This window comes from Mandrillus leucophaeus, unplaced genomic scaffold (assembly GCF_000951045.1).
Source record: "Mandrillus leucophaeus isolate KB7577 unplaced genomic scaffold, Mleu.le_1.0 Scaffold431, whole genome shotgun sequence".
In the NCBI taxonomy this organism is placed as follows: domain Eukaryota; kingdom Metazoa; phylum Chordata; class Mammalia; order Primates; family Cercopithecidae; genus Mandrillus; species Mandrillus leucophaeus.
Genome location: NW_012104599.1, coordinates 1,664,057 through 1,684,120, shown reverse-complemented (window position 1 = coordinate 1,684,120; position 20,064 = coordinate 1,664,057). Strand labels below are relative to the sequence as shown.

Genomic DNA, 20,064 nt, shown 5'->3' with positions numbered 1-20,064 from the left:
TTTTTGAGACGGAGTTTCGCTCTTTCGCCCAGGCTGGAGTGCAGTGGCTCAATCTCGCCTCACTGCAACCTCTGCCTTCCAGTTTCAAACGATTCTCCTGCCTGAGCCTCTTCAGTAGCTGGGATTACAAGCACCCGTCACCACGCCTGGCTAATTTTTGTATTTTTAGTAGATATGGGGTTTCACCATGTTGGCCAGGCTGGTCTTGAACTCCTGACCTCATGATCTGCCCACCTCAGCCTCCGAAAGTGCTGGGATTACAGGCATGAGCCACTGTACTCGGCCAGTTAAAAAAAATCTTAAAACAAAACATTAGCATATCAAATCCAGCAATAAATAAAAAGAATGTATCATGCTAAATTTTATTTATTCCAACAAACTGAGAAAAGAAGGTAAATTCCTTAATTTGACAAAGGTTACCTACAGAAAAACCTTAGCAAAGAATACTTAATCATAAAGTATTGAATGCTTCCCCCAAGATCAAGGGGAAAAGGACTAGAAAGGAAGAAGAAGGGAAAGAAGGGGAAGGAGAAGGGGAAAGGAAGGGAAAGATGAGAAAGGGGAAGAGGAAAGGGCTGGGGGAGGGAGAGGGGAGAGAAAGAAAAAAGGAAAGAAGGGAGGAATCAAACAAAGGCACATTATCAAATTCTAGGATATTGAGGGGATAGAACATTTTAAAAGCTTCTGGAGGAAAAAGGAAAAGGATGGCATACAAAGAGTGAAATTACAGTCACATCAAACTTCCCAATGACACAAGATGCTCAAAGATAATGGAGTTCTATTTTCAAAATTCTGAGAGAAAACAGCTACAAAACATGAAAGCAAATTATCAACTAAGTGTGAGGAGGAAAAAAAATGCAAACAAGATCAAGAATTCTAACTTTTTATGATGAGCCCCTTTCAAGAAGCTGCTAGAAAATGGTCTCTACTAAGAAAACCAGAAGAAATGGAGTCCAGGAAATAGCAGGTTCAGCACCAAGGAGACTGGTAAGTACACTCCCACGACAATGGAGAAATGAAGTTAGCCTAGAAATCAAGCAAATCCAGACTGGAGCAAGATGATGAAGAAATCCCAGAAATGTGATTTTAATTATGAAGACAAATAGATGGACTGCTTGATGCATGTGCATTTATTGAAACAATATTTACGTTACACAAGTATTAACTGCAGGGGGGGAAAGTTTTAGAAAGAAATGTACCTAATAGTAATATGCTCATAGCCATAAATAATAAATAATTAAGTCTGCACTTAAAAAATTACGGCACTAGTTACAGGTGAGTCCTTTCTATCTGCAAACTTGTGCCTTGAATTCTGGAAAGTTCATAACTATGCTGGGAGGATGGAAGGAAAATTCACATGTGTATTTTGGGGACATATGGTCTAAGATAGCAAAATCTTTATCTTCCAAAGGAAGTCAATGTTTAATATCTAAAACTGAAAAATCAAGAAATAGCATTTGTAAGCAAGTTTATTTTAAAATAAGTGAAAGTAGATGTGAATGCTTCTAAGCATGGGAGCTGAGAGCAGCAGAGTAGAGCAGCAGAATTGTTTTTTGTTATAAGCCAGGTAGAACAGTTTGATATCCATAATATTTACATGTATTACTTTAATGAAAAAATTAATTTTAAACAATAAAAAAGAATGATTTTTAAAGATTAGCTGGTGGTAATGAAAGGATGGTGTGAGGTAGACAACTGGGTAAAAAAGGAAGGCAATATGTCACTGCAGGCCCCCAGACAGTGGGGTAAGGACCTGATCTACTTCGATGCTGGTGAAAAATGCTACTGGAACCAACAAGGAAAAGATATGCTTATTTATTCAACAAACTAAGCATGCATTGGATGCAATTCGCTATAAAAGGCTATGTGGGTGGCTACAAATATGACACAGAAAAAGGTCCCAGGATCAAAGCATAATTATCTGTGAATACATAAGAAAAAAAATCAACTTGACAGTAACCTTTTTCAGATAATAGAAAAAGAAGAAACATTTCTTTTTATGTGGCCAACAAAGCCTTGATGGCAAAACACCAACAAACACCTGACAAGAAAAGAAAATTATAAGGTAATCCTTCTCACGAGTGTAGATTAGAAAAAAAACCTTAAAACATTAGCAAATCAAATCCAGCAATAAATAAAAAGAATAATATATGACGCTAGATTTTATTTATCCCAGTAAACCGGGGAAAGTTTAATCTGACAAAGGTTATCTACAGAAAAGCCTTAGCAAATACTTAATCACAAAAGTACTGAATGCTTCTTCAAGACCAAGAAAAAAACAAAACAAAAAAAAGGATTCTATTATCATCCTATTTCAACCCTGTACTGGGGAGCCCCAGCCAGTATAAGGAAAGAAAAAATCACAACTCTCATTATTTGAAAAGACATGATTCTGTAACATAAAAAAATCCTAAAGATAAGTATACTTAGCAAGGTCCTGTGGTACAAGCTCAATATGCTAGAAGGAGAAAAAAAGAAACTGTATTTCCATATTCCAGGCACAATTAGAAAATAAAATATTGTTTAGAATAGTCTTTACCACTAGCATTTAAAAGCACCAAATAAGAAGGAATAATAACTCTAATGAAAGATAGGCAAGACCTCTATGCTGAAAACTATAAAACATTAAGAGACATTAAAGATCTAAATAAACGAGGAGACTTACCACGTTCATGGTTTAGAAGATTAATATTATAAAGATAATAATTCTCTCTAAACTATCAATTTAATGCAAACCCAATGAACATCTTAGTACGTATTTTTTTTTTTGGAAGGGGAAACTCACAAGCTGATTCTACAATGTACATGGAAATTGTAGGAGTTAACAATAGCCAAGTTAATCCTGAAAAAAACACTAAAGACATAGATGAATCTATTAGAGTTATAATAATTGACAGTATAATATCATATAAGTAAAGGCAAAGTGACCAAGGGAACATCAGAGTCTAGAAACAAACTCACACAAACACAGTCACCTCATTTATGATCAAGGTGATACTACAGAGTAGTAGGGAAAGGACAGTCTTTTCAATAAATGATGCTGAATCAAATAGTAATGTGGAAAAAAACTGCATTTTAAACCCTGCCTCACACTACACACCAAAATCAATTCCAGATAGATTATAGATCTCAGTAAGAAAAGTTAAATGAATAAATTTTAGGGGAAAAAAAGTATCTTTTAGTACCTTTGCAGAAGACAAATATTTCTTTTTCGTATTTCTATACATTTATGTAGTACAAATCAAGTTTTTTTACATAGATATGTGCTATGTATCTATGATGTGTACATGTGTGAAGTGTGAGCTTTTAGTGTAAAACCATAGTGTACATTGTACACATTAAGTAATTTCTCATCCCTCAACTCCCATGAAGATTTCTTAAACAACATAAAAGGCATTAACCATAAAAAGAAAATTAATAAACTGTACCCCATTAAAATCAAGACCTTTCTTTTCATCTAAAGATACCACTGGGAGAATAAAAAAGGTAAATCACAAACTGGGAGATTTACGCAGTATATATCTTGACAAAGGATTCATATCCAGAATGTATAAAGAACTCCTATACATCAATAAACTTTCAAGTTACCAGTTTTTGGTTATTTTTGAGACAGGATCTCGGCTTTATTGGCCAGGATGGAGTGCAGTGGTGCAATCATGATCATGGCTCACTGCAGCAGTGGGACAAAATTAATCGTAATGAATGAAACATTTTCATGAAGAGCTTTATCACAGACCCGCCTGCCAGGCATGGTGGCTCACGCCTGTAATCCCAGAACTCTGGGAGGCCAAGGCAGGGGGATCACTTGAGCCAAGGAGTTTGAGACTAGCCTGAGCAACCCAGCAAGACACCCATCTCTACAAAAATAAAATTAGCCAGGTGTGGTGGTGTGTGCCCATAGTTCTAGCTATTCAGGAAGCAGAGGCAGGCGGATTGCTTGAGCTGAGGAGTTTGAGGCTGCAGCAAGCTATGATCACACCACTGTACTCCAGCCTGGGCGACAGGGCAAAATCCTGTTTCAAACAAAAATAAAAACAAAAAAGGGTTAAAAATATTGACATAAGTAACTAATGTACAAATTAGAGGTGATATCCATAAAACACTATGCAGCCATAAAAAAGTTCATGTCCTTTCCAGGGAAATGGATGAAGCTGGAAACCATCACTCTCAGTAAACTATCACAAGGACAGAAAACCAAACACTGCATGTTCTCACTCAGAAGTGGGAATTGAACAATGACATCACTTGGACACAGGGCGGGGAACATCACACACCGGCGCCTGTTGAGGGGTGGGTGGCTGGGGGAGGGATAGCATTAGGAGAAATACCTAATGTAAATTACAAGTTAATGGGTGCAGCAAACCAACATGGCACATGTATACATATGTAACAAACCTGCACGTTGTGCATATGTACCCTAGAACTTAAAAGTATTTTTAAAAAAAAAAAAAAACTGCAATTACTTTTGCACCAACCTAATACATTCAGATTGCAACAGATGGTGAATTTCGGGGGGAAAAATCGTTCAAAAGACATAAATGCATTAGGAACCCAGAAAAAAAAACTAGAGGTGATGTATGAGACAGAGGAGATAAGATGAGGGAAAGAATATACTACACCAGGCATGTAACTATACATGCATAAGTGTGTGCATAACTGTCTAGAATCAGAAAATACATAATGGAATGGAGGCATCTGAACCTGAAGACAACATTAAAAAAAAAGTGAAAAAAAATTAAAATAATTAAAAATGTATTCAAACATACAAAAAGTACATTACAGGAGTAAGTAGTCTTAACGTTTTAGAATGCTAATGCTCCAGACTTGAGATTTGTTTGCTTATTTCTTGAGGAAAATACTGACATATATGCCTATTTCTTTCTTCTCCCCTCTCTTCTTTCCTCTCCCTCCCTCCCTTTCTTTCTTTCTTTCTCTTTGTTGAAGAACCTGAGATCTGAAGTTCCCACATTTCTTTTTCTCTTTTTTGAGACAGAGTCTCATTCCATAACCCAGGCTGGAGTGCAATGGCGTGATCTTAGCTCACTGCAACCGCCGCCTCCCGGGTTCAAGCGATTCTCCTCCCTCAGCATCCTGAGTAGCTGAGATTACAGGTGCCCAGCACCATGCCTGGCTAATTTCTGTATTTTTAGTACAGACAGCATTTTGCCATGTTGGCCAGGCTGCTCTCGAACTCCCGACCTCAGGTGATCCACCTGCTCCGGCCTTTCAAAGTGCTGAGATTACAGGCATGAGCCAGCACGCCTGGCCTGAGTTCCCACATTTCTTAACAGTATGTATACATATATGTGTATATACAGTGTATCTACTATACGGTTTTAAATTTTAAACAAAACTAGATCTTAAGCATTTTTATGAAATTTAATTTTAAAAAATCATGTCAGTACACATAGATCTACCTTATTCTTTTGAATGAATGTAATATTCCATATACTGATATAATAGAATGTATTTCTCCATGAAGGACTATCACAAATAATGCTCAGCAAATACCCTTGTACACTTAGATCAGTACTTCTCTAAGACAGCTATCTACAAAGGAAATCACCAGATCAAAGGGAATACATATTTTAAATTTTGATTATTACTGGCAAATTGTCCTCTAAAAAGGCTCTCTCAATTTCCACTTCCACCAAAGCACATAAGGGCATGTCATTTTCTATCATACTGGCCAATGCTAGGCAATAATCAACGTTAACTTCTTTTTGCCATGCTGACAGACACAAATAGTATAATATTTTAATTTCATTTACCTGATCACTAGTGAGGCCAACACAGAGCATATGGACATCAGAAATTGGGGACAGAGGAGGTTAACTATAATTACAGACATAAGACTGCAGAGAAATGTATAAGTAAAAGTATATCTTAAAACCAACAAATGATTTAATTTGGTTAAAATATCAGAAAGGTAAAGGCCACGATGAGGTTGTGAAAGGTGAATACTAACTTATACCAACTTAAGAGCACAATTAGACCTTTTTCCTACAGGTTATGAAACTACCCTGAAGATTTTTTTTAAGTAAAGCAGTGACACTGAAACCATGCTTCAGAAAATTTAGGAGCCATGTGTAAACTTTCATGGAGAAAAATTGGCAGGGAGATCAACCAGAGGCTAGAATTTAGCCCGAGATGACAAGAACATAAACTAGAGCAGAAGAGTTCGGAAAGGATGCATTAGAAAAATATTATTTACAGAACCAAGATCAAGAAAACTGGCAGGTAGTTACATAACAGAGGAGTAATCATGTTGACGGTTGAAGAAAAAGCTCTTCACCAACCAACTTGATGCTGACTACATTTAATGAATAAAATTGCCAAGAAATGTGCCAAAAACAATACGATGCAAGAAAAACACAATAGATGAATCATCTTAAAAACTCAAATTAAAATAAGGAAACATATTTCTTGGGTACCTGAGAGATCACTGCTTTCAATTCGCCGGAGGTCTGAATCAGCCCAAAAGAGCTTGCCCAGCCTGCTATCAAGAGCTAAAGCAATTGGTTTACTTAAGCCACTGAAAAAGAGGACCTCCCGTTCGGTCCCATCCAAAGCAGCCCGTTCAATTTTAGGGGACCTTTCCTGAAGATTGGTAAAATACATATACCTAGAGGGAAAGGAGGAAAAAAAAAGTTACTGGAGTGAGAAACCACATAAAATGAGAATATTCTTATTAAGACAAATGGAGGCAGAATATTTTTAAATACTGGTTTTCAATGTTTTAAAATATGTATTTTTTGACCAGGTACAGTGGCTCATGCCTGTAATCTCAGCACTTTGAGAGGCCGAGGCGGGGGGATTGCTTAAGCTTATGAGTTAGAGACCAGCTTGGGCAACACGGCAAAATACCATACCCCAAAAATTAGTCAGGCATCGTGGCATGTGCCTATAGTCCCAGCTACTCGGAAGGCTGAGGTGGCAGGATCACTTGAGCCCAGGAGGCAGAGATTGCAGTGAGCTGAGATTGTGTCACCGCACTCCAGCCTGGCTGATAGAGTCAAACTTTGTATCCAAATATATATGTATGTATATGTATATAAATCCTCTTTTATAAAAATATATACATATATTTATATATTTACATTTTTAAAAGGTAATGGGATATTTTACTACTTTTAATAGTAGCAATAAAGGTACACAGAAGTTATTAGGGAGCTTTCACAGATTAACAGAATAGTGTTAGACATAGGCACACATGTTTTCAGAATAATACAATAAATTAAAGATCAGTAACTAGAGACCTGAACACAAAAGTTTAAATTCTTTCTAATTAATCTATTTAATAACTAAAAAGAAGTTATATATAAATCACTTCTTATATTTAACTTATAGATTTCATCCTTTTCTTCTTTTTTGAAGTAAGCTACTTTCCTTGCTGAATACCTTATCATTGACTCAGATACAACTGTGTACTGAGTATTTATTAAATGAAAGAAAGCATATTAGTTCTCATCATAAAGAAAACTAGTGGTAAATACAAGACTAAAAAATAATTAAATGTAAGGTAAATTGGAAAGGAGTAAGTGTAACTTAGAGAGGCATAGATACAGAGTGTTAAGTACTCAGGAGGGGGAAAAAAATCACATCTGACTGCGATGAGGTAGATCAAGGAAAACTTCCTGGAGCATGTGGCAGTTGAAATGGTCCTGGAGGTATGGTTAAAGATTTAGAATTAAAAAGCAACAGTGGCTCAGGACAGAAAGTCTGGGCAGTGAAATCAGAGAAAGTATAAGACAACTGTTAAGATAATGCAGAGACAAATGGATACAGAATATTGAGTTGTTTGCTGGAGCACAGGACATTTAAAGGTAAATAAATAACAGGCTGAAAAAGAAGGGTGAGGAGGGTCTCGGAAGCCACAGTATCTGAACGCCACTTTAGTAACATACCCTTTCTCTGGGTTTACCACAATGGCTCGAGGTCTGTCCTGCTCGCCTTTTAGCACCACACCAATTGATCTCCCATCTAATCTCGTCACATTAATGACATTGGTAGCCTCACAAGTCCAGTAGATGTAGCGGCTGTAAATATCAATGCTGAGGTCATAGGGTTGTATCTCCAGGTTCTGACTTGGAACCGAGCTCACAACCACAGTAAAGCCCTACGGGAAAAAAGAAATACACAGAAAATTAAACTCCAGGGGCAGATAACCCTGAGGCAATCACTCACAATGCTTACACCTACATGGGCACACAGCTGAGAAGGCTCTCTCAAGTCTTAAGGAGTATTTCTTACTGATACCTTTCTTTATGGGTAATGTGCTTCTTTGTTAATACACATCTCCAATGTTCCTTGGGTTATCCTGCTGCTGAAAAAAGAGCTGAGGTCAGATTAGTTGCTCCAAGAACCTGATAATGCCTTGATTAGGAGATGGGAGTGAAAAGGTGGCAACTGTCTTCTCTAAACTGGAGACAACTGTGGCTAAAACCACACCCTAGAAATATCTCTAAAGCAACGGATTGCAACTAGAGGCAATATTGCCCCGCCATGGGCATTTGGCAATGTATGAAGACATTTTTTACTGTCACAACTGTGGGAATATAACTGATATCTAGCGAGCAGAGGCCAGGGATGCTGTTAAACATCCTACAATATTCAGAGCAGACCCCCACAACAACAATTATCCAGCCCAAAATGACCACAGTGCTTGAGAAACCCTGCTCTAGAGATAAGAGCAACTAGTAAAGGCTACAAATCAAATCTATCATCTTCTTTTCTGATCCTCCAGTCTACACATGTAATTTTTTAAAAATAAAGTGAAGCAAAAAGATAGGCTTTGTCCATTTGTGACATCTGAACTGTATCTTACTGGGTATCTCTGAAGTAACATATTCCTTAATTTCTATCTATTAGTTATCAGCCCATCAGTCCTGGCCTATATGGCAGAAAGCGTATCTGGAATATACAGCTATTACTATACCCTAATGATCTCTCAGTAGCCCTAAATATATCACCTCCTTGCTTTTTATTGTAAGATGAGACATAGTGAAAAACGGTACTCTAACCTCCCTAAATTTTAATAAATTCAAGATATAACTTACTATCACTGCTATAAGGATGACAACAAGTAATTATTTATAGTATTATAATCCCAGTCTAACAGGGCTTGGCCACAGAAAGAAAGCAAAGAAGTATCAGGAGTGATATGTAAATCCATAATTGGCATGTAAATGGGTAAGATTTATTGATAATATCCTCATTCCCATCTCACAGTCACCGAATAATTATGACCAAAAAAACCCATTGGATTAATAACATGTTAGATGTTTTTAACCTTACTGAGATTGTGTTACATGTTCCATATCCTCTGAACCTTTTAAATAATAATTAGTAATGTAACTGTAGAGTTCCTGTCAAATAACACATAAGAGCTATGTGCTTTGCATTCTTTTCAGCTAAAAAAGTTCGTAAGAATTCTAAGTGAGGGATAGAGCTGGAATCAGAACCAAGGCCTATTTCAAGGCTTCTAATACTCTATACAAAGAGAAATGTAAGGAAAAAGGCTTCATAAAGAAATGTAGGGGGCAGTCACAAAGCCATTACCGATATAACAGCTTAAGTAAGCCTAACAATTTTCATCATCATATCATCATCAAACAATTGCTTACTCAAAATATCGTCAGAAGGAAAAAATAAGTTACTAGGTTCAGATTTTCAGTTTCATAAACACATACAAACACACTTAAGCAGAGTCAAGACTTAAGTGAAACAGAATGGTTGGTGAGTCCAATTATTAGTCAGGAGAAATGAATTTTGAACCACGCTCTCAATTACCTGGCTGCCATCTTCTTGTGCCTTTCGGATCATGTTTTGTCGTGAGTCAATCCAATAGAGTTGCTTGTCCAGAGGGTCATAGTCAATGGCCCGGACATTCCGAAGGCTGTGGATGGGAAGGATGATGTCGGGGCTCTGTTGTTCATCAATCACCATGCGGTTGATGGCACTCTTCTGACTGAAGAGCAGGAAAGTGGTAGGAGCTTAAAAGGAAGAAAAGAGAAAATCTGAAATCTAGTTACCCTATATCCTCTATCATCAATGATTTGATCAGCCTGTTGTATGTATTTCGTACAAAACAGACATAGATATTGAAGAGCTAAGGCTGAGGACAAAATTCTTTGGCATGCCCTCAAAAACTCTCTTCAGAGTAACACTAATCAGCTCCCTGGTTACCAAATCAGTTACGAACTTACCTAATTAATGACATAGCCACCTACCCTATATTTCTCCATCTTGTCCACAGAGATACCACAGAACACTTCATTTCCATGAGGTATTTGATAAAAATACACAAAATTCTCCTGGTCTACCAAGTGAATAACCCTTAACCTATTCTGTCTGGTAGATGGCAGGAAGCCTGGGCTTATATAAATTAAACTTCTAGACTGATTTTACACATGACAGGGCAAGACCCATCTCAAGGGAAAAAAAAAAAAAGAAGGTTGATTTTGGTCTCAGCCTTCTCATTTGATCTGAAGTAAGTCACTGAGCCTCACTAGGCCAAAGTTTACTCAGCAGTAAAATAAAAGTCATAGCCATCTTGTCCCTCTCACTGAGTTACTATGAGAATTTTACAACGTATATGAAAATACTTTAAAAACTGTAAGGCACTATATAAATGTAAATTTTAATATGTTTTTAATAATTTAAAAATTATTTATAAAAAATTAATAGAGATGGGGTCTCGCCATGTTGCCCAGGCTGGTCTCGAACTCCTGGGCTCAAGCAATCCTCCCACCTCGGCCTCCCTCCCAAACTGCTGGGATTACAGGCAGAGCCACTGTGCCCAGCCATAAATTTAAAATAATTATTTATTACCAGTAGTAGCAGTAATAAACTTGGTATTAACAGGCATTGAACCTTCATGGATTGCAGATATCATTTTGTTTTTTGTGTATGTGATGACGGCATGGAAAGAGAGCAGGTAAAAATTACAAAAACTAATAATAATAGATGCTTTATGATATGGTTTGGCTGTGTCCCCACCCAAATCTCGCAACACATGGGAATTGTACTCCCACAATTCCCATGTGTTGTGAGAGGGACCTAGGGGGAGGTAACTGAATCATAGGGGCCAGTCTTTCCTGTGCTATTCTCATAATAGTGAATAAGTCTCACGAGATCTAAAGGGGTTTCCACTTTTGCTTCTTTCTCATTTGTCTCTTGCCGCTGCCAGGAAATAAGTGCCTTTTGCCTCCCACCACAATTCTGAGGCCTCCCCAGCCATGTGGAACTGTTAAGTCCAATTAAACCTCTTTTTGTTCCCAGTTTCCAATATGTCTTTATCAACAGTATGAAAATGAACTAATGCAGTGGCACGATCTCGGCTCACTGCAGCCTCCACCTCCTGGGTTCAAGCGATTCTCCTGCCTCAGCCTTCTGAGTAGCTGGGATTACAGGCGCCCACCACCATGCCCAGCTAATTTTTGTATTTTTAGTAGAGACAAAGTTTCACCACATTGGCCAGGCTGGTCTCGAACTCCTGACCTCAAGATCTACCCACCTTGGCCTCCCAAAGTGCTGGGATTACAGGTGTGAGCCACCACGCTCGGCCAAGAATGACTTCTGAGAGATTACAACAACTTCAAAGTCTAATGCCATTTTTAAAATCTTCATTAAAATATCTGTATACATTTCACAGACATCACCTAAATCCAGGAGAATTTTGTCCTTCTCAGGAATATAAAACATAAATAGTCAAGCCACAACTTCTTGCTTTATTTCCTCCTATTCCCCATTCTTCACAGCTCCATTATTAGTGGTCTCTCAGCTTATTTTACATTTACACTCAAATGAATACTGGCTTAAAACCCAAAGGAAATCAGTACTCACAAAGAAACTTGGTATTTACAAAACTGTAATTCTGCTTTAAGTTCATTAGTTAAAAATCCACATTCGGCTTGGAAGATTTAGAAAGTTATTCCAATGATCCTACTACAAATCTCCATTATCTGGAGTCCATCATACTAATACATTGATTTAACAACTTTTAGCAATTTTTTGTGGAGTCCATGCTTCAAGTAGTAAAAACACATCACACAGAATAGCTAAAAAGTCTCCCACTATAATTTTTATTTTAGAAGAATATTTTGGCAGTACTACTTTCTTAGTAAAGCAAAAAAAAAAAGTTAAAGGTTCTTAATTGGCTGGGCACAGTGGCTCATGCCTGTAATACTAGCCCTTTGGGAGGCTGAGGCAGTAGGATCACTTGCGGCTGGGAGTTCAAGACCAGCCTGAACAACACAGCAAGACCCCCTTCTGTTTAAAAGACTTAGAAGAAAGATCCCAGAGTTTTAGTTCCCACATTTTCTTGCCTGGAAAGCAATTAATCAAATACATATTTGGCTCCTAGGATATTTTGCTGGGTATTCTCTTTTCCAAGTAAAATTTTAACCTTCAATAAGATTCCACATTAGTTGTGGATCTTGTTGTTCTAGAAATGTGGATTAAGATAAAGCCACATGTGGCTCCAAATAAATGCCTGTTCCAAAAAATCTACTCAAATATATTAAAAATTACAAATTAACTGGTTATTTCTAAAAGACAGCCAATATTCTGACCTATTTTCAAGTCAGTAAGTGCTTAAAATGACAAAGAATATGCCATTTTAAAAGCCTAAATCCACCCTATCAAATTTATGTAAACTTTAACCATCTCTCCCACATTTCCTTCAGAATGGTGCTTTAACAACGACCTCATCTGGTTGTCTGAGTCTTGCATTCCCACAATGAAGACATCAGAGAAGCTGGAGGATGAGATGTGTACGTAGGAGGGAGCTTTTCAGTTCTCTTCTGAAGGCATATGTGTTCACCGGTAGCTTAGACAAAGGTGTTGCTCCTGTTTAAGAATAGAATAAACTAGAAGGCCAAGCCTATCATGTATGACTGTACCATTTGTGCACTGTGCCAGGGGCATTGAGTAGGAACTGAAATCCAGTCCACACTTCCTTAGCCACGCCATGCACCTGCAGGGCTAAATCTGCTCAGAGGAAACATTTTTTTCCAATTTGCACAAAGATGCCACAGAGGCCACTTCAGTACTGAACAAAGGATTACAACAATTTGGCTTCCCATTTACTCTCTGATCTAATCTCTTTATTCACTTCATTCCAGCAACACTAGCTTCCTAGGTGTTCCTCTAACATGTCAGACATGTTCCCCCAAGACCTTTTGCATTACTATCCCCTTTTGGTTGATAGGTGTTTTCCCAGATACCTGGGAATAGCTCATTTCTTCACTTCCTTCAGTTCTTGACATAAGTGTCACTTTTTCAGTAAGAACTTCCCTAATCACTCTACTTAACACTGCAGTCCCTGCCACCATCACCCTTTCTTGCTCTTTATATTTCTTCATTATACTTATTGCCACCTAATCCCTGACATAATTTATTCAGTTTATTATCTGTCCCACTGAATCTCATTCACTGCTGTATTTTCCAACGGCTGAAGTAATGCGCAGCTTGTAATAGGTGCTCAATAAATAAATACTCATTACAATAATATATGAAGAAACAAGCAATAGAGCCTAGCACAGTGGCATGTGCTCGTAGTTCCAGCAACTAGGGAGACTGAGGTGGGAGGACTTCTTGAGCCCAGGAGTTCAAGTCCAACCTGGGCAACACAGTAAGACCTGATCTCTTAAAAAGAGGAAAAAAAGCCAGAAGGAAGCACTGGGTGACAAGGAGAGTCTTGTAGCTATGATTTTGAAAGTAAGAGAATAAAATCTGAGGAAAGGAAAAGAAAAATTTATTTAGGACCTCCAATATATTACCTATCATACTAAATGTTATTTAATCCACAAAATTATTATCTCTATTTTATAGGCGAATGCACTGAAGATCAGAAAGCTCAGGCTGGGTGTAGTGGCTCAAGCCTGTAATCCCAGCATTTTGGGAGGCCAAGGCTGGTGGATCACCTGAGGTCAGGAGTTCAAGACCAGCCTGGCCAACATGGTGAAACCCCCTGTCCACTAAAAATACAAAAATTAGCCAGGCACCGTGGTGCACCCCTGTAATCCCAGTTACTCAGGAGGCTGAGACAGGAGAATCACTTGAACCTGGGAGCCGGAGGTTGCAGTGAGCCAAGATCGCGCCACTTTACTCCAGCCTGGGTGACAGTGTGAGACTGTCTCAAAAAAAAAAAAAAAAAGTCTTTCGGCCGGAACCGCCATTTTCCAGTAATTCGCCAAAATGACAAACACAAAGGGAAAGAGGAGAGGCACCGATATATGTTCTCCAGGCCTTTCAGAAAACATGGAGTTGTTCCTTTGGCCACCTATATGCAAATCTATAAGAAAGGTGATATTGTAGACATCAAGCGAATGGGTACTATTCAAAAAGAAATGCCCACAATGTCACCATGGCAAAACTGGGAGAGTCTATGATGGTACCCAGCATGCTGTTGGCACTGTTGTAAACAAACAAGTTAAGGGTAAGATTCTTGCCAAGAGAATTAACGTGCATATTGAGCACGTTAAGCACTCTAAGACCCGTGATAGCTTCCTGAAAGGAAGAGATAAGAGATATCCCTGAAAGGAAGCTATCAGAAAATGGAAAGTGATCAGAAAAAGAAAGAAGACAAAGAGAAAGGTACCTGGGTTCGGCTGAAGCGCCAGCCTGCTCCACCCAGAGAAGCATATTTTGTGAGAGCCAATGGGAAGGAGCCTCAGCTGCTGGAACCTATTCCCTATGAATTCATGGCATAATAGGTGTTAAAAAAATAAAAGACTTCTGGACTGCTAAAAAAAAAAAAAGAGTTAAATGATTTTCCCAAGGTCATGAAGCTGTTGGGTAAAACAGCGTATGTGTTTTTCCAGGCCTTGCCTTGCTTCTTCATTCATTTATTTAACAATAATTTCTTGAGTGTCTACCACAGACTAAGCGTTATTCTAAGGCACGTAAGGTATGTCAATGACGAAAACAGAAAAAAAAATTGCTGCTTCATGGAGTTTATATTTCAACAGACAGACAATAAGCAATAAATATAACAAAGAAGGAAGTTATATAAATAGTAGAGCGTATAAATGACATAATACATAAAGGGGTGAAAGTGCTATGGGAAAAAGAAAAAGTACAGATAAGTGGCACTGGCATGCTGGATAGAATAGCAGCATAATTTTAATTTTAAATAGCATAGACCAGGTGTCACTATGAAGGAAAAAATGCAAGAACAACACTCCAAGCAGAGGAAACAAGCAGTTCAACAGTCATGAGGTGGGGGTACCCAGCCTATCTGAAACCAGCAATGAGGCCAGTGTGGCTGTCATGAAGAAAACAAGGGAGACAAGGGTAAAAGCTGAGGTTAGAGAAGAAAACTGAGTGGTGGGGCGTGAGAGGGAAGAAGGGGTTATGAAATGTTGGGTATAGGTCATGTAGGACCCAGCAGGCCATTGTAAGAACTAGGTTTTTATTCTGTGTGAAATGAGAAGCCAGACTTCTCAAAAGACATGTCTATATATGTTACTGTCCTTTCCTTTTTTCCATTCACGTTTTAATGTACTGCATTCTGTGTTTCCCCATTACTTCCCTGAAATTACTCTCTTCAGGGTTAATAACCACCTTACCCAAAAATCCAATGTATGCTATTTTAGACCTCCCCTTACTCATTCAACAGAGTTCATTCTTGAAACAACCTTATCTCTATCTTCCGTGCCTCTATCCTGTCCTCCTTTTCCTCTTACCTCTCTGATTGCTACTGCTGTGTGCTCTGTGAACTTCTCCTCCTCAACCACAGTTGCATAGTTTACCAAGTGCCTTCTTTTCTCTCCATCAGAGTTAGCCCACTCATGGGGGTTATGGCCCACAAGTTAAATCTGGCCTGCTGCCTGTTTCTGTAATAAAGTTTTACTGGAATTCAGCCACTTCCATTTTTAAAATGTATTGCCTGAGGCTGCTGTCACACTACCATGGCGAGAGCTGGGCAGAGTTCAGCAGGTGTGACACAGCCTAAACACCCACAAAGCCTATGAGAGAAAGTTGCTGGCTCTTGAACAATACATTCTCTTTAGGTAAGCTCATTCATTTTAAATACATTCTGGTATTTCCAAAATTTGTATCTCCAAACTCATGTCTCTTCTCTGATGATAGGCCATCAACTAAGACACATTATCTAGAGATCATCCTTGCTTCCTCCCTTTCTTTCCCACACAGAACTCATTAATAACTTCTGCTTGTTCCAGCTTCAAAATATATCTTGAATCTATCAACCTCTCTTCAACACACACGCTGCTGCCACCACCACTGTCCAGGTCTACCTGCATTACCACACTGGTCTCACTGACTTCCCTGGTACTGGTTCTTCTCCCCAGAAATCAGACCATGTATTATCTTCTATCTTCATAACAACCCTATACAGCAATTACTATTATTATTCCAATTTTACAAATGAGAAAAAATTAAGGCTTAAAAAAATGTATTACTTGTGTAAAGCAAAAAAGCTAATGTGTGGCAGAGATTCCAAAGTATAACCTCTTAATCATTCCACCATATGCTTGTGTTCTTTCTCTTTCACAACTGAAGTTGGCATCAGAATAGATCAAATTTTTCCTATGGGAATTATGACTTTCTTTTGTGCTTGAGAGAATGTGTCAGGTCAATAGTTAATTATCTCTAATATCCTTAGCAGTTTGTTACTTTCCATCATGTTGACCCAAACTCTACCTCTCCCATAATCTATTCTTTCTGATCTAATCTACTTATTTCTTAATCGTATCTACCAATTTGTTCTTGTCTATCCACCAAGAAATGGGCCTTCATATATATTTAAGTTATAAGCCAGGTTTCCCCTAGTCAACAATGTTTTGTTACACACTTTGTTGTTAGCGTTGTGTGTGTACTTGCCGGTATTCAAAAATCAGGAGATGAGGGAGTCACACACAAAAAAATCTAGATTCAGGACCGAATGAAAAGATCCGGTAACATCAGCTTCAGTTAAATTGCAACTGCCTACTATGTTCATTGCATTTTCTCTTTAGTTTCTTATCAACTATTACTTTATACTGCATTACATGTTCTCATATGCATTTTCTGTATGGCCTATTAAACATTTAAATTTTTCAAGACTGTCCTACTCTATGCACTTCAAAGGACAAGTAAGTTGTGTTTTGGGATTCTGTTTTACTCCTTTACAATAAATATGATGCATGAAACTATGCAAATTTTACACTTAATATTTAACGTCCAAGGGTGAAAGACTTAATTTTTCCTTTTTTTTAAAGAAAGAATCTCTCTGTGTCACCCAGGCTGGAGTGCAGTGGTGCCACCACGGCTCACTACAGCCTCAATCTCCTGGGGCCAAGTAATCCTCCTACTTCGCCCTCCTGAGTAGGTGGGACTACAGGTGCACACCATTACTCTGGCTAATGTTTTTATTTTTTGTAGAGACAAGGTCTCGCTATATTGCCTAGGCTGGTCTCGAACTCCTGAGCTGAAGCATTCCTCCCACCTCAGCTTCCCAAAGTGTTGGGTTATGGACATAAGACAATGCACTAGCATAAGACTTAATTTTTCTATAACATCAAATTGCTATCATCAAACAAGTAGTAAGTAACAAAAACTTGCATTCCCCTACCCTTTAACCAAACAAATGACCCCCTCTGGATTCCCACAATATTTTACTTCAGAAAAAACACACGCTAAAGTACTTTGAAAATGCTGCTTTCTCTCACTCTAGCTTGCTTTGGAGGGAAATGCAGCTTACCACTACAAGTCCTGTTGTCAGCATTAAGAGAGTAGTGGGCAGGGCATCCACAAACAAAACCCCCAACTGGCACAGCCAAGCAGAGGTGGGAGCAGTGCCCATTGCTGGAAGCACATTCATTCCACCCTGACTGTCGAGATGAGTGAAAGACGAGGATGTCCATCACATAATCCAAATGGCCCTGAATGATGGTGCGGTTTTGGCCACTGGTTTTGTTGGCACGCTCAATGCTGCGTCGGCTCCAGTCCGTCCAGTAGATATAATCTTGGTACTGAGTTAAGCCAAAAGGATGAGGCAAGTCATCTGCTATAACTTCACGGTTGAGTCCTATTTTCAGAAAGGCAGTAGACAGGGGAGAAGCAGAGTGATAAAATATGTGAGAATACAAGTGTCTTGTTGGCAAAAAGAAAAAAAAAGAAGCCCTAACATATAAAACATTACATTGTAAGCAATTTAAAATAGAAAAATTCATTTAAAAGCAATTCTAAAAGCAGACCAGTACTCTGAATCAATCTATCTTCTGACCCCATACTTCAAACTTATATTCCTGCTACAAATCACTCAGTTTCCTAAAATTCTTGCAAATGGTCTACTTTAAATGTGGTTTTCTTTTCTCTATATAAGGGTCTACAGTTCATTTTTTCTTCTTGAACTATAAAAGGAAAAGATGGAAATATATATATTTTACTGGTACAAAAGTCATTTCAGGAGTATCTAGGGAGTTATAAATTTCATTACAAGTCCAATAATAATGAAACTTTCACATAATAAGGAGATGAATCCAAGTACCTGGATCACTATTAATAATAACACATAGGATACAATTCCAGAACAGAAGAAGAGTGGACACATTCATATGATACATACACATACACTTGTATTAAAAGTTTCTAACCAATGATAAATAGCAGCCACTGATTTTTGCATGGAAAGAATATACTGTCTGAGTAAAAAGTAGTAAAGCTTACCAAGCATATTTGAAGATTCTATTAAGTTAGTGTCCAGGTCTGTCCAGTAAAGCCTCCTTTTAGCATAATCAATAGTCAGGCCATTTGCCCGCCCCACATTTGGAACTAAGGTAGTACGTTCACTTCCATCCATTGCAGCTCTGTCTATCTTAGGTTTTCCACCCCATTCAGTCCAATACATAAATCTAAATTCAAAATAATAAATATTTAACATTTCATTTTTTTTTATTATCTGGGGGAAAGGGTCATATTCATGCAAACTAACTAAATAAATTTAAAGAAAACATATAGCAAATCAAGGAAATGGGTAAAACAAAATCATGGCTACAATGCTTTCAATTATTTTGGCACCCTAAACTAAATATTTTTTTCCGTATCCCAAAAAGGAAGTGAGTCAGCTTTCTTTAGTCTTTCCAATGAATTTGTTCCATCCAAACCTAGGAATTGGAAATAAACCAATAGTTTATTGCAGTACTGGCATTTATAAAACTAATATTCAAGAAAACAGCAAAGGTTTAAAGCTCTGGTCTCAGGATCTGGTTCACTTCTGAGTAAAATTTTTTATATATTTTTGAATATTAACTAATTTGAGTTTTTAATATGCTGAACTTACTTTTTGACTTGTGTAATCAACTTTTCCTCAAAATAAGTTGCAGAAGTACATAAAAGACAATTATAAATACTAACCCTTTAACTGAAGTCAAAAGCAAAGCTTGAAAATGTATTTGGTCATATAGTCCAAGGAAGCATACTATATAGTAAGAACAACACATCACCCCTCGATGTGTCCAATGGGCAATGAACACTACACCACTACAACAATCCGTGAAATTTTAGAATAATTATTTTGCTGTTATTTTCCATTTTTGAGTTCTGCACTTTAATCTTACAGTAATCCTACAGGCTTTTAATAGATGAACAGGCCAAAACACTACAAGAAGTGTGAACAATTTATCTAATGTCTTCAAGCCAGTTACATGACAGAGCTAGAACTAGAACCTAATCCTTGGCCAAATGTCCTTTTCAAGTCAACTAGTGAGGTGCTAGTTTTTGAGACTCTTGAATATTGGAACTGAAAAAGCACTTCACATGCCAGCTCTCACGAAATACTTGAGGACAGATATTCACTCATCAGCCTGTCAGCAGATAGCTGACTTGGTAGCAAAGTATGAACATGCTTTTCTGAAAACTGAAGGTGTCCTGCCTTTATATGCATTTGTCAATTGACAGGCATGTGCACACCATAAAAGCCAAAGAGAAACAACTGAGACAGAAATTTCATACTTGCCAGCAGCAACCAATACCAGAGTCTTTAGTCTCAACTATTAAATTTATCCGTCGGCAGCTAATGTTTAGAGCAAAGATCACCACAATATGTCAGTGCTG

At 38.0% G+C, this 20,064-nt stretch overlaps 1 protein-coding gene and 1 pseudogene across 2 annotated transcripts in view; one reads left to right on the top strand and one right to left on the bottom strand.

The window, feature by feature from the left end:
* The window catches only part of LRP6 (low density lipoprotein receptor-related protein 6), a 158,874-nt gene that overhangs the window by 21,338 nt on the left and 117,472 nt on the right, over positions 1 to 20,064 (bottom strand). For both annotated transcript variants that reach the window (XM_011993647.1, XM_011993648.1), the window contains exons 11-15: positions 18,679 to 18,863; positions 17,711 to 18,037; positions 9,793 to 9,995; positions 7,908 to 8,119; positions 6,435 to 6,625 (exon numbers count right to left, since the gene is read on the bottom strand). In XM_011993647.1, coding sequence (XP_011849037.1) covers positions 6,435 to 6,625; positions 7,908 to 8,119; positions 9,793 to 9,995; positions 17,711 to 18,037; positions 18,679 to 18,863 — 1,118 coding nt within the window. The remainder of the gene's footprint in view (positions 1 to 6,434; positions 6,626 to 7,907; positions 8,120 to 9,792; positions 9,996 to 17,710; positions 18,038 to 18,678; positions 18,864 to 20,064) is intronic.
* On the top strand, positions 14,203 to 14,717 carry LOC105549216 (annotated as a pseudogene).